This window comes from Rhincodon typus, chromosome 36 (genome assembly GCF_021869965.1).
Source record: "Rhincodon typus isolate 14 chromosome 36, sRhiTyp1.1, whole genome shotgun sequence".
In the NCBI taxonomy this organism is placed as follows: domain Eukaryota; kingdom Metazoa; phylum Chordata; class Chondrichthyes; order Orectolobiformes; family Rhincodontidae; genus Rhincodon; species Rhincodon typus.
The window spans coordinates 22508517-22522110 of NC_063367.1; the positions used below are offsets into that span (position 1 = coordinate 22508517).

At 38.9% G+C, this 13594-nt stretch overlaps 1 protein-coding gene across 1 annotated transcript in view; it reads left to right on the forward strand.

The window, feature by feature from the left end:
* The window catches only part of LOC125487108 (E3 ubiquitin-protein ligase ARIH1-like), a 29164-nt gene extending 17649 nt beyond the window's left edge, over positions 1-11515 (forward strand). The window contains exons 3-4 of the mRNA XM_048617191.1: positions 1057-1201; positions 11145-11515. Of these exons, the coding sequence (XP_048473148.1) occupies positions 1057-1201; positions 11145-11159 (160 nt within the window). The 3' untranslated portion in view covers positions 11160-11515. The remainder of the gene's footprint in view (positions 1-1056; positions 1202-11144) is intronic.
* The last annotated feature ends 2079 nt before the right edge of the window (positions 11516-13594 follow it).

The following is a 13594-nucleotide window of genomic DNA, read 5'->3' on the forward strand; positions in this document are numbered from 1 at the left end:
AATGGGCAACTTTGTCTAGCCATGTATCGTGCATTTCTGTACCTTCCCAGATACACATTTGAATTGTGCAAAGCCCTAGGTGAAGAAGGATAAATCATCGAAATTGCCCATAGTTTATTGACTTCATTTTTTCTGTAAGAAAATTAGATCAATTGCATTTGAAATTGAAATTAGTATATTGGGAATGGGAATTACGGATGTCAAAAATATTTATTATATACAATTTGGAGGAATTATTCAGAATGGCCTTAACTAAATCATTGTCTCTTTATCTCAATTAAACTTTTGAAATTAATTTTCTTGCCACTACCTTTCTGCAGTCTCAGTTATGCTAGTGTAAGAGTCTTCTAAATTCTCTTCATTTTCTAAATTGCTATCCATTTCAAGGTCATAGGTTCCGAGGTGTGTTCTCCCCTTCCACCTCTATGAAATCGCTGCTAATGATGAACATGACCATGGATAATCCCAACATGCATAGAACAAGTAGAAATTTGTCTTTGCCAGATTTGCGTTGTTAAAAAGCAAATGTTAGAAAAAAATAGGAAATTACATTGACTGCTTTTATAATCTTCTTTGGAGTTCTGCAGGCTTATGTTCAGTTTTAGCCATCATGTTAAGTAGAATTAAGGAACGGGATAATTGGAACAGGGTAAATGGAAGTCATGTAGTACTGTTTTACCAAATCATACAGCTTATACTTTATATTTTTATATGTTTTCATTATAAATTCCTGTACTCCATGTTTATAATGGGAATTGTTAATGTAAGCTTGATGATTCCATCTCCTTCTAGTGGTGAAGTTGTGATGCCTCCACCAACGTGTGTGTGATTGCAGTGCGACAGATTTTCACAAGCAGTTCCTATTCTAAAAATGGACAGAGGAAATTATAATGGAAAGCATTACTCATTAAGTGCATACAAGCACAGGAGTTTCCCTGGATATGCTTCTGTACATTAACACATCTGTGATTTAAAAAAATATTTCAACATGAAGTATATGAAAACTGAACAAATTCTTTTGATTCATTTTTGTAATAGCTGCATTGCTTCTTACAGATACTTTGATGGAAACTTGGAGAAACTTTTTGCAGAATGTCATGTAGTAAACCCTTATAAAAAGTCTCGAACACGTCAGATGAACACACGATCATCCTCACAAGATATGGTTTGTGCGATCTGCTACCTGAATTATCCTAACTCGGTGAGTCTGACAGACTAAAGAGCCCACTGTGCGAGTTTCAGAAGTAGCCAGAGTTTAGTCAACCGCAAACTTTGTCTCATAAGTAATAAGATTTTTCATTTGTGCCAGTTGGGCTCCGTGAAATCTCTTTTTTTAGGACAGAAATAATCACTCGAATTCCTGAGATTGGAACATCTTAAGTGTATAAAAGCCCTGGGAAAATTCCTGAACAACACTTGAGCTCAATGGATCAGTTGGGTAGTGAGTCACCTGTAGAATAAGTCATCTTGCTCCTTGCTCAATGCTTCAGTGTCCTTGACCATTTGGGGTGACCCAAGACGTGTAACTCAATTGTTGCTCACTGTAGCAAATGAGAAGTGAGCTACTGATCACTACTGTTTTGGATACTTCATTGATCAGACCAATCCCACAGAAGTTTAGTAATGTTTTCGTTTTGCTTGTCGGCAATAGCTCAGCAAAAGTAGAAATACAATTTATGCCACTTTTGAACTTAAAGTTCTGGTACAGATGCTGTGTGAAGAATTGGAATGGAGTTCTTTTTATATTGGCAAAAACTAAAGAACTAGCTTCTGTTGAAGGTTTTGTTCTGATTGTGCGCTCTGGTGAATCATGGCACTCATTGAAATTATTTGGTGCATCAAAGACCTTTTGTTTATGCATGGGGAGATCATGTGGCATTTTTAGAGGTGGTATAGTAATCATACTGGTCAATAATCCCAACTGTACAGGGCTGTGCCAAGTGATATATTCATTATAAAAAGGGCCTGAGTTGCAGGAATATTTTCAATAACAGAGTTGAGTTGTCCTTAGTTTGAGAAAGTCCCAGTTTTTCACAAGCTTGAGCTTGGCAATTGATTCTAACGCTTGTCCAAAACAGCAAAGCTTAGCTTGCACCAATTTCTGTTTGGCAGACACCAGTGAGTGAACTGTTTTGAGAAGTTTGTGTCACTCTACAGACCCTGAAAAGATGTTACAGGCTGCCTTGGTAAATACTTGATAGAATTGATAGAAGTATAACGGAGAATCTCTTGATTATTGTGGTCACCAGAAACTACTTTTTGATTAAGTTGAAGTCTTTTTATGTGAGGTTTGTGTAAGGTGTTACTGCTAAGCCATATAGAATCCCGACTGTGGAAACAGGCCATTCAGTCCAGCTGGTCCACGCTGACTGTCCAAAGAGCATCCTACACAGACTCACCTACCATCTGTATCCCTGTAACCCTGCATTTTCCATGGCTAACCACCTAACCAACGCAGCCCTGGACACTATGGGCAATTTAACATGGCCAGTCCATCTAATCTGCACACCTTTGAACTGTGGGAGGAAACTGGAGCACCTGGAAGTAACCCACGCAGACATGGGGAGAACATGCAAACTCCACACAGTCGCTTGAGGTTGGAATTGAACCTGGGTCCCTGACACTGCGAGGCAGCAGTGCTAACCACTGAGCCATTGTGCTGCACCAAGGTTCCAAATTACCAAACACTCAATCCATATGTCTTGGTAATACATTTGAGCGTTTGTCAAGAAGCCTGATTCTTTCAACAGTTTAACTATTTAAGTTGCATATATTGTGCAATAACTGGATTACTTCGAATGGTGGGACTATATGTTTGTGCTTTTCACTTTGTGCTTTTGAAAAGCTATTCCCTGCAGCAGCTTCCAAAATTGGGAATTTTTTTCTGGTGATTTCCTGTAATTTTCTTGGCTCCTTGTTAATAGCTACAGCAGCCCTCAACTCAGAATCTAATTGAGTGCTTAAGTCTCAAAATTCTGATTTGGTCACTCTCCCTGTTACTATCGTGAGAGAACTTAAGGTTATGGCTATACATGGATTGCATATTATTTAAACTACCTCTTATTGGACATTTGATTTGAAAAGTTAGAATTATGTGCGAGATGTTAAATTTACACCGTGATTAAGTTAAAAACCTAAGTGAAACCTATTCAGGCTATCTAATTAAGTGGGTGCTTCACTAGAAAACATAGTGTAAAATGGAACATTTTGTAATTGGCTTCCTTATTTGGTTACACACTTCCCCTTTAAAATCTGGGATTTCCTTTTGTTTTCCAGTGTTCTCAGTCTGTACCTGGGGCTGGTGGGGGAGGGAAGAGGGTTGATTTGTTTTTAGTTCCACTTTTACAGCACATCGTGCATGATCTTTAAGTGTTTTTTTCTAAAGGTGACAAGACCCGCAATTATGACCTATCCTGGTTGGCTTGAGAAGGTGGTGGTTTGCCGTTGCTGCTTTGACCTGATACAGTTTGTGTAATAAAGATGTTCCCACAAAACTGAGGGGTCAGGAGTTTAGAGATTTTCTCATGATTGTCACAAATTCAACATTTCTCACTCTATCTGCTGGGATTCAGATTTGGAGATTGAAGATGTTGGTGTATGTGAGATGTTAGGCCAATGGTGATTGCAGTGCACTTTACACCTCATCCTAAACTGAGATATTTGTAACTAGGCACTTATGTCTGCTCTGTGCACTGTCACTTGCAGAAGTGTAAAATAGTCACTTGCAGGAACATAATGTTGAAGAATTTGATTTGTACTCAGAAATCTCTAATCTAAAGTTGATCAACCTGGCTACTCTACTTGGTATGTCCTATATGAATAATTTATTAGTCGGTTTGTGTGTCAGTTTCCATACTGAACTGTTATTATTTAACACACTGCAGCAGCGGAGTTCACATTTAGATTAATATAAATTAACATAGCCAAGCTCTGAAAGAAGCAAACTCTGTTTGATGACCCCAGTCTGCTGGTGAAAACCACTCTTAAACACATTAAGCTTTAATTTATGAAGATCAATTTTAAAAACCACCTATCTGTATTTTAACTAGGGAGCTTGTTCCTGTAAATCCAAAATATGTATCTTTAATTCTTTTTTGTTTGAAGCTTCTTTGTTTTTTGCAGCCTCCCTCCCTACCTGGTCATTTCTGTGTCCCCAAACCCACCCCAAAATAAATCTCAGAATGGTGCTTGTCCATTAGCCACCTTCCTTATTTCACCTCTGGAAATCCATCGTTGGGTGGGTATTTGCATTGTAAAAGGCATCTTGTGAAGTTCCTTTTCTTTTTTTTAAAAAGGGCTAGATTTTTATGAGGCAGTGATTTAAATACTTATAGATTGGGTATACAAATTGTGATGTTTTAAACATGTATAGGTGTTTTAGTCTTAACCATTTAATAATTTGTATAATAGATACATAGAATTTGCGAATAGTGGTGTTGTCACATAAAGCATGACAAGGTGGAAACTAGTTTCATATTCTCTCATTAGAAAGAAGAAAGTGGGGGGTCTGGAAGCGCCACTAGGATCACTAACTCAGTGTCAGATTGCCAGGTAGGGTAAGATTATAAAGCTCTATCTTGTGAATGGGGTGGCACCTTGTATTCAAAATGTGCATTTTTGAAAACTATCAATATTGTGGCTGATATTGATTAGTCTTGTCTCCTGGGGTTCCTGCTGCTACTCTGAATTCTAAATTTTCATCCTCTGCAGTCATCATTGGTACAGCACAGTTTACCTTTACCGTTCACTTCATTGAATCAATATTGTCATTCTAAACAGATCGTTAATTGTTGAAATTTCCAAAGTGTGCCACCCCTAGTATAGTTTAGTAGTTGGTTTGAGTTTGTTGTGTAGTCTATCAAAAGAAAACATCCATCCAGTCATTGATTTCCCTTCAAACATAAAATAATGGGCATTCAGGTGGACAAATGGCACTCAGCTGATGGAGAATGATCTTACCTGAGCTGGAAAAATAGAAGCAACAATGAGGCTGAAATCTGTGTTCATTCACATTGCCCATCCATATTCAGCTTTAATACATGGCTGTCCCTGGGATGAAATGAGCTGATTCTATTCCTAAGTGAATGTTTTGAATTGCTATGTGATATTCGATCAACCGGTTCAGACACTGTTTAAACTTGCTGAAGCCTCAGCTATTGTTGTGCCATGTTCATTTTAATGGAATTTAGTGCATCATTTTATGAAACTCTTCAGTTCAATAACCTAAATTGTTGTCCCAGTGAACCATTTATAAACCTAAATTTGGTTATAAATAATGTCTATTTGATTGACTACAATATACTTCAACTTAGAGCTTTAGCTTGTATTTCATGTTAAAGGTTATGATTACAGAAAGGCCCAGGAAGTGATCTATCCTAATGTTTGCATATGAAAGCAAGGAAAATTTTGAAGTAAATAATTTTACTTTGCTGCATTTTCTGTCAGTTTCTCATTGTTTGGTGTATTAAGCATTTTATTTAAGATATTCATTTAGATTGGTCGCCTACAGTTCTGTGTAAGCTGAATCCTTGTTTCACTTGGTCAGTATTCAAATTAATAGTAATCCCTCAACACAAAAACAGTAATCGGTCATTTAATCTAGTTATTGGCCCTTTTTACAGAAGTTTTTAAATTGCAGTGAAGCACATTGCAATGTCCTGATGGCATGAAGAGTATATATAGAGTTTTTTGTTTAAAGAGAATCATTAAAATATGTGACACTATTTTCAGTTGGATGTGATTGTAACGCACAATACTGCTGTGAAACCTTGAAGGATTTGCATCATTTGACTCTTTAAAATAGTTCTTAGTTATTGTAACTTTTCACTTCCATGTGATGAAAACACAGCCATTATCTAACATGAAATAAAACCAAACGTTGGCAATGCTTAAGTCAAACAGCATCTGTAGAGAGAGAAAAACACAGTTCACATTTTGGGTTAATGATTGAACTAAACCTTTGTTTCTGTCTCTGCAGATACTGCCTATGTGTTGGGTATTGCCAGCATTTTCTGATTTTTATTTCAAATTTCCAGCATTTGCAAATTTTGGTTTTGCCTCACTAATAGTTCTTTTCACCAAAGAAAGCCACGATTGATGACTGAAGCCTTGCATCATTCCTCTACCTGACTTGTGTAGAAGGCAGACTGCTAGTTAGTTTCTGTTTATGCAGACAGATCTAATAAAGTGTCCAAAAGTAAACTGTTTAGTAACATACTGATCAAATACACCCATGTTTCATTCCAACACTAGATTCACAGGAGGAGAGGCAAAAATAGGGTATGTCACTTAGGTATGTAGTGGTCGCCACACCTAAAAGACAAACAGTTTACTTCTCTTCTACTATACTGCATATACAATATGCCACAGAATATGCCCCTCCCAAAGTTAGTGCTCATCAGGAGGATGGATGTTCTTTCTCCTTGGGTCCGGGGAAGAGGTAAGCAACAGTTACTTGAACAGTATATTGGTTTTAACTGTAAATTTTAGACAGCTTTTGGAATTGCTTTTCAGGTATGTGCCTTTCCTGGACCAGGTAGCAATAATGTTGAAGTAGAAAATCTTTGTTCTCTGCTCTTGCAGAGATATGGTCACAACCTTCTTGTTTGTAAGATTGTGGAAGAATTTTGGGTTGTCTGCAGAATGGTGATGCTTTGCAATCTTCATTCTGCCCACGGCTGAAAAGCCCCTGCCATCTATGTCATGTTCAGACCTGTACACTATGGGAACAGGATGGCACTATGATTAGCTGAGTCAAATTGAACCTGGACCTTCATATATAGTCTGATTGTTGCAAGGAATTGTGCAGGTGTCTGCTATAATGATGGTGCTGTAACTCTGTTACATATAATGTACCAGATATGCTTTAAACCTACCAGAAAAGTAATAAAGGAAGAGACTGGGGTTCTTAAAACTATTTTCAGAAACCATCATGTTGCAGAAGAGTAAGTGATGACCTAAGAGACATTTTTCTTTGACTTCTGTTGTAAATTTGTACCTGAGAGGACAGTAGCTATTTTGATGTAAGAAGCCAACATAATGATATTCCCACAACACCAGCTGCTGTACTGACATCATTCGATCTATCAACCATGAATGCCAACATTTTCTTTCCCCAAAATAAATTTCTCAAATGTTAAGTAGCAGTTGAATCTGTGGGTCTGTTGAGTATAGCACAGTGACAGATAATCCATTACCATCACTCAATATCATCCAAAACATAGAATAATGCTTCCTCGCAGCTAATTTCACTAAGAACCATTATTGCCCCTGGAGAAGAGGTCTTTGGGAATCTGAAATGATATACCTCCCAACGCTGCCATTCACCACTGAGCATAACACTGCAAGTTACCTAAGTGGTGACATTTAAACGTTAGACAAACAAAGCATAAATATTCTTGTTTGAATCAAAGATAACATTTCAAGAGACTTTTGATCTTGAATGTCCATGTCATGTGTTTAAGACCAGCAATGATGAAACCTAATAGAAATGCATATATGGAGAGTTGCCAATCTGTGAAGTTACAGCAATATAATTTGTTTCCATGAACAAAAACAGAAGTTGCTGGTAAAGCTCAGCAGGTCTGGCAGCATCTGTGAAGAAAAAAAATCAGAAGTTAACGTTTCGGGTTTGAGGAAGGGTCACCGGACCTGAAACATTGATTTTTTTTCTTCGCAGATGCTGCCAGACCTGCTGAGCTTTTGCAGCAACTTCTGTTTTGGTTCTTGATTTACAGATTCTGTGGTTCTTTCAGTTTTTAATTTGTTTCCACACTGTTCTGCCTTCCTACAAAAGAAACTTTTTGTATTCTACACCTACAATAAACCTTTCATTGAGTGGCTATTTTCAGCTTTTGATTTTGATCATTTTAATGCAGTAAGTTTTGGAAGAGACATCCTTCAGAGATCAGTGTGCGGACAGATCTTTCTTTGCTCCATTGAAAATTGAAATTGCTCCTCCCCTAACAGCAATGTGTGTGTACTTGCGGCACATAGTCTGAGTGGTTCAGTAAGACAACTTGCCGCTAACTTATCTAGGGCGTTTGAGGATGGGTAATAAATGCTGACTTGGCCAGTGATACTCATATATTGTAAATAAATGGGGAAAAAAAAACACGATGGATCTGTGCAAACCAGATCTTAAAGAGTGATGTTCATTATGCAAGCTATACAGTACTCTCTTTTGTGTTCTACTTCAGATTTCTCATTCCACCAAAAAATGTAGGGTGTTAGCAAAAATCATGGCAGACTGTAAGGCTAAACTATGCATTAAAGAACTGAGATTTTCAATGAAAATATCATCCAACCTGTGTTTCTCAAGACCGTACCCTTTGTGGAATTTCCAGATTTCTGGTTTCAAGTCCTTTCTCGTTTCTTCAGTTTCACAGCTCTCTGCCAAACTGAGTTGACTTGACCTCTCAAAAAGTCCACCTTCATTTATTAGGCTGAGTGTCTGAGCACATATACTCTTTAATTACTGCCAGACTATTTACATAATCTTCCCTTGTCTAACCTGTCTCAAACTGAGTGGTCTTCCTTGTGTAAATGTTGGAATGAGAATGCTGGTTTGGTATTATGGAGCGATCATCAAGGTCTATGGGGAGGCCTTAGAGAATGTTGACTACTTCCAATACCTCAGGATTGCCCTGTTGGCCAAAGCAGTTATTGATGTCAAGATCCAGCATCACTTCCAGTATGCTAGAGCAGCCTTCGGCTGCCTGGTGTGTTCGAGGACAACATCATCAGATCTCGCACCAAGCTCATGGTTTACAGAGCTGTGCTGGTTACCAGTCTCCTATATGGTCTGACTGTCTATAGCAGACACCTGAAGACACTGGAGCAGTACCACCAACACTGCCTATGCAAAATCCTGTGAATCTGCTGGAAAGAAAGATGTACCAGTGCTCACGTCCTCAACCAGGCCAACATCCCCAGCATCGAGGCATCGACCATCTTTGATCAGCTGCAATGGACTGGGCCCATCCACGTGACCATCAAGAGACTCCCCAAGTAGGTGCTCTACTCCTAACTCTGAAATGGCAGGCAAGCCCCACGTGGACAAGAAGTGCTTCAGTGATGTGTGCTTTCCCACAGACACATGAGAATCACTGGCCCAAGACCATCCAAAGTGGAGGAGAAGCATCCAGGAGGATGTTGAGCACCTTGAGACTCGCCATCAAGAAAACGCAGAAGCCAGGCAAAAACAGCATAAGCGCGTTGCCATACCAACGTCCAGCCCATCCCTTCCCGTGACCACCTTGTGCTCCAAATGTCTCAGCCTGTGGAAACTGCATCGGTCTGTACAACCACCTATGGACTCAGTGTGGAAGTGAGTCATCCTTGTCTGTGAGGGACTGCCAGTAATGATCATTTCTAGGTCTCTTCTGTTATTCGATTCCATTTTAGTTGGTCTGTGCTTGACTGCCGTATATCCCTTAATCCCCTTGCAAAACTTAAACCAATCGGTGTCCATTGAACATTTTAGTTCAGACCCAGAATCCACATCCTCCTTGTGGATGGGTTGACGTGCAGGTAAGATAGTGGGAAGAGTTCTAAATATCCACTGCATTTGAAGTGCCTGTAACTTCACTTCTGTTCAGCTTAGCTCTAATCTTAAGATAATACTTCTGTTTCTGGATTCCCTTACAATAGGAAATAGTTTCTCTATATCATACTAAATGCCATATTGACTATCCATCAGATCACCCATCAGACTTCTAAACTCAGGAGATGCGAACTAACTTTATGATATCCATCCATATCATTTAATTCTTTATGTTCTTGAATTACTCTCGTGAATCTGCATTGTATCGTCCTACTCTGGGATGTTTATTAAAACTTGTTGCCCAGTACTGATTGCTGTCTATCAGGTGGAGTCTGAATATCATTTTGTTGAAAACCTTAATTCCATTGGACCTTTTATTGATATGGACTAACTTATTTATTTATGTGCATAAGTTGCAATATTGCATTCCTGTTCAAAAGCTTCCAGTATCATACCACCAATACAATATTACATTTAGACCTATTTGGAGTCAGTACAGTGTGGAACTGGAGGAACGCAGCAGGTCAGCCAGCATCAGAGGAGCAGGAAATTTGACGTTTTGGGTCGGGATACTGCATCTGCAATTTTTGCTATCTCCTTTTGTAGCCAAATTGGGTTTCTCATTTTTTTTCCTCATTGAGCATCCTCTGCCATAAGTTTTCTCCTTTGTTTAATCTATGGATGCCACTACTTTTGTACCTGTGCATCTTACTGGCAGCTATTAACTGATATAATGCTGCTAAATTATTTTTCACCATGGCTATATTTAAAAGTAGAAGAAAGCTACAGATTCTCTCCTGTCACTGCAGTTAGTGTATTAGGGTAAAACTACATGTAACTTATCAAATCTGGATGTGTCTCCTGTGTTGATTTTAGAGCTATCTTTGTCACCAGGTTGAAATTATCTGTGTGAGGCAAATCTAAACGTACTGTAAGGAAATCTCTACATGTTCACTGTTTTCCTAATAGTTAAGCCCACAGAACATGTCTCTGTTTTAACTTGGAGGCAAAATGGTGCTTGGCATACCCTTGCAACACTGTACGTCTGATTTTTTTTTTCAGCTTTTTGTCTTGCACTTACCAAAATAATTTGCAGGAATACCAATAAAGGGGAAAACAAAAAAAGGCTGTCAGTTGTCTTTTGAGTTAAACAGGTGCTATGTGTGCCTATTTCCTATGTATACGTGTAGCTTCATTTCACTTCACTGTGCTACACTGCAAGTCCAACAATCCTACATTTATGTGTCATTGTAGTTCTTTGCACACTCGGAATTATCCACCAAATGGCATTCAATTGCAGAATCAAGTTCCAGGTTTTGCGAGCGCTGGCTGGTTGGGTATGGTCAGTGTCTTGCTTGTTGTAATCGGGCAAAGGAGTGTACTGTTTGAAATGATCCATCAGTCTTTTGATCACATGGCCTACATACCTGACATCACATCAGCACTGAAATTCATATACCACATCAGTCACTTGTGTGGTAGGCTGTTTATCTTTTTATCTTCATGGCACCTTCCTGATGGTGATGAACATCACTTGCATTGCTGTTGAGTAATAGCAGTATGATAAAGCTAGCTTCACTTGTTGCTGTTCTCATTCTAGGATACTTTAAGGTGATGGCCTCTTTTCAGGACCAAGAATGACAGCTTGAGGCCTTCCATGAATTTGTGCGATATACAACGTGACATGATCTGAGTAGAGTCAGCATTATCCTGCAGAATGGCCTTGATATGCCCTCTTTCAGCACCAAACTTGCATGGTGATTGAATTGGGCCCAATTTATCAAGTTGTCAATAAGGCCAACTGGACATCATCAACAGCATCTATACCTAATTATTTATAAAGTGTTTTGAAATATTTGGGGCTGTGAGAAGTATGATATAAATGCCAGTTTTTTCTTTTGTACTGAGTTGTCTTCAACTGTTTAATTGTAATCAAGTTCTCTTTTTTTCAAAATCAAAGTCTCTAAGTTTTTACTTATTGTGAAGTGTGTTTTCTCTAAACTGCAAAGTTCAATGATGCTTATGTCTTTAATGTGAAAATAATATTTGTAATTGTGACTCCTTAAAGTTCAGAAGATTAATCAGAGTTGCACTCAGTTCTTCAGAGGGAAAGCGCGCTTCAGATTTTTGCCCGAGTTGTAGCTGATGCACTTCATCTGAACAATCAAGTTCTGTTCAATCAGCTACAGTTTATGAATGCTGTTGGAAGGACATGACTGGTTGCAGACTGGAGGGTAGGCGATGGCCTAGTGGTATTATTGCTAGACTGTTAACTAGAGACCCAGATAATGACAAATGGTGGAATTTGAACTCAATAAATATGTGGAATTAAGAGTCTAATGATGACCATAAATCTATTGCCAATTGTTGGGGGAAAAACCCATCTGGTTCACTAATGTCCTTTAGGGAAGGAAACTGCCATCCTTACCTGGTCTGGCTGACGTGACTTCGGACCCACAGGAATGTGGTTGACTCTGAACTGCCCTCTGGGCAATTAGGGATGGGCAATACATGCTGCCTAGCCAGCGACACCCTCATCCCGTGAATGGATAGAGAAAAGGTAGAATGATTGAACAGTTTTGAGGTGGCATAATGCAACTGAAAGAGGAGGAGCTGACATCTGAGTTGCAGTCATTTTTGTCAGCTCAAAAACCTGGAAAATTTTCCATGTGACACATGCTAGGAACTGACCTACCAACAGCCAATGTATACCAGCTGCTTTCATTTATTTGTATATATTTGAACTGTTGTATGGAAGGGGACAGCATCTCTGATTCCACCTGAATATTGCAGTCAGCATAATCTGTTTATAAAATGATGCATTTTCTGCCACTTTATGTGGAGTAAATCGAAATACACAAGAGCTTTGAGCTGTTCTTACCCTGGAAAATAACATGAAGATCTGACTCTGCAACAAACAATAAGTGCTATTCTGGCCAGGAACATAAAGGGCCATCTTCTGACCAACGTAAAGCGCTTCTGTGCCTAGCAGCTGGCAGCAGATAATGGTAAAACCATCATTTGCTAGTTTCTTTCTAAGCTATTCACCATCCTGACTGGTTCAAAATCCTGTAACTCCCTCCCTAATGATACTGTGGGTCTACCTGCACCAGATAGACTGCTGTGATTCATCAAGGCAGCTCAGAAACCCCTTCTCAAGGAAAACTTGTGAACAGGCAATAAGTGCTGGCCCAGGCAGTGACATCCTTTCCGATGAATGAATATTTTAAAAATTACCTAATATCTAAGGTGGCACAAAAATAGGTGTTCAGCATTTTGGTTCTCCAGACTGTCTCTTAGGACTACATGGCCTTTTTTGTTCATACAAAAGCATATTGCAGCTCCTCACCTGTTTCCCCAACTTGCTTGACGAATATCTGAAACTGAGCACAATGGATGTGAGCAATTTACCTCTCCAACTACGTAATTGGAATGAAAGAGAACTTGGGGAATAGTTTCTGCAGTTTGTAACCTGACAAGAATTGTCAGTAGACATTTTAACATCACAAGCTGCTGTGTTTATCACTTCCAAGTCATTTACATGGTAGAATTTTCAGAGCAACAGCATTCAATGATCCTAATTCACTGATCAAAAGTCTGTGGATTTGGGTTCAGGAGACGATACAGTTTGCAGACATTTGCCAGTTCCTGTTGAATTTCAAGCCAGCTATTTACTTCATCCTTCTAAAATGGCTTTAGTTTTTGAAGTTTATCTTGATAATGGAATAGTTTAGGTTAGATGGGCTTCAGATTGGTTTCACAGGTCGGCGCAACATCGAGGGCCGAAGGGCCTGTACTGCGCTGTTATGTTCTATATTAAGTTGCAGGACATGAACAACTGAAAGATTACCTACCAATTCGTTCCATTGCTTTTGCCATCTTTGTTAGTTTTAATGCATATGTTGAAGGACAAGTTATTTGGACTTTACTCTTTCTATCCGGCAATTTCTAAACAATTATAATTTTTGTTTCCCTTTTTATAAAAAAATTCTTGCAGAATATATCTTTAACTTGTGGCTCCTGGATGTGGACCACACTGTCATTCCTGTA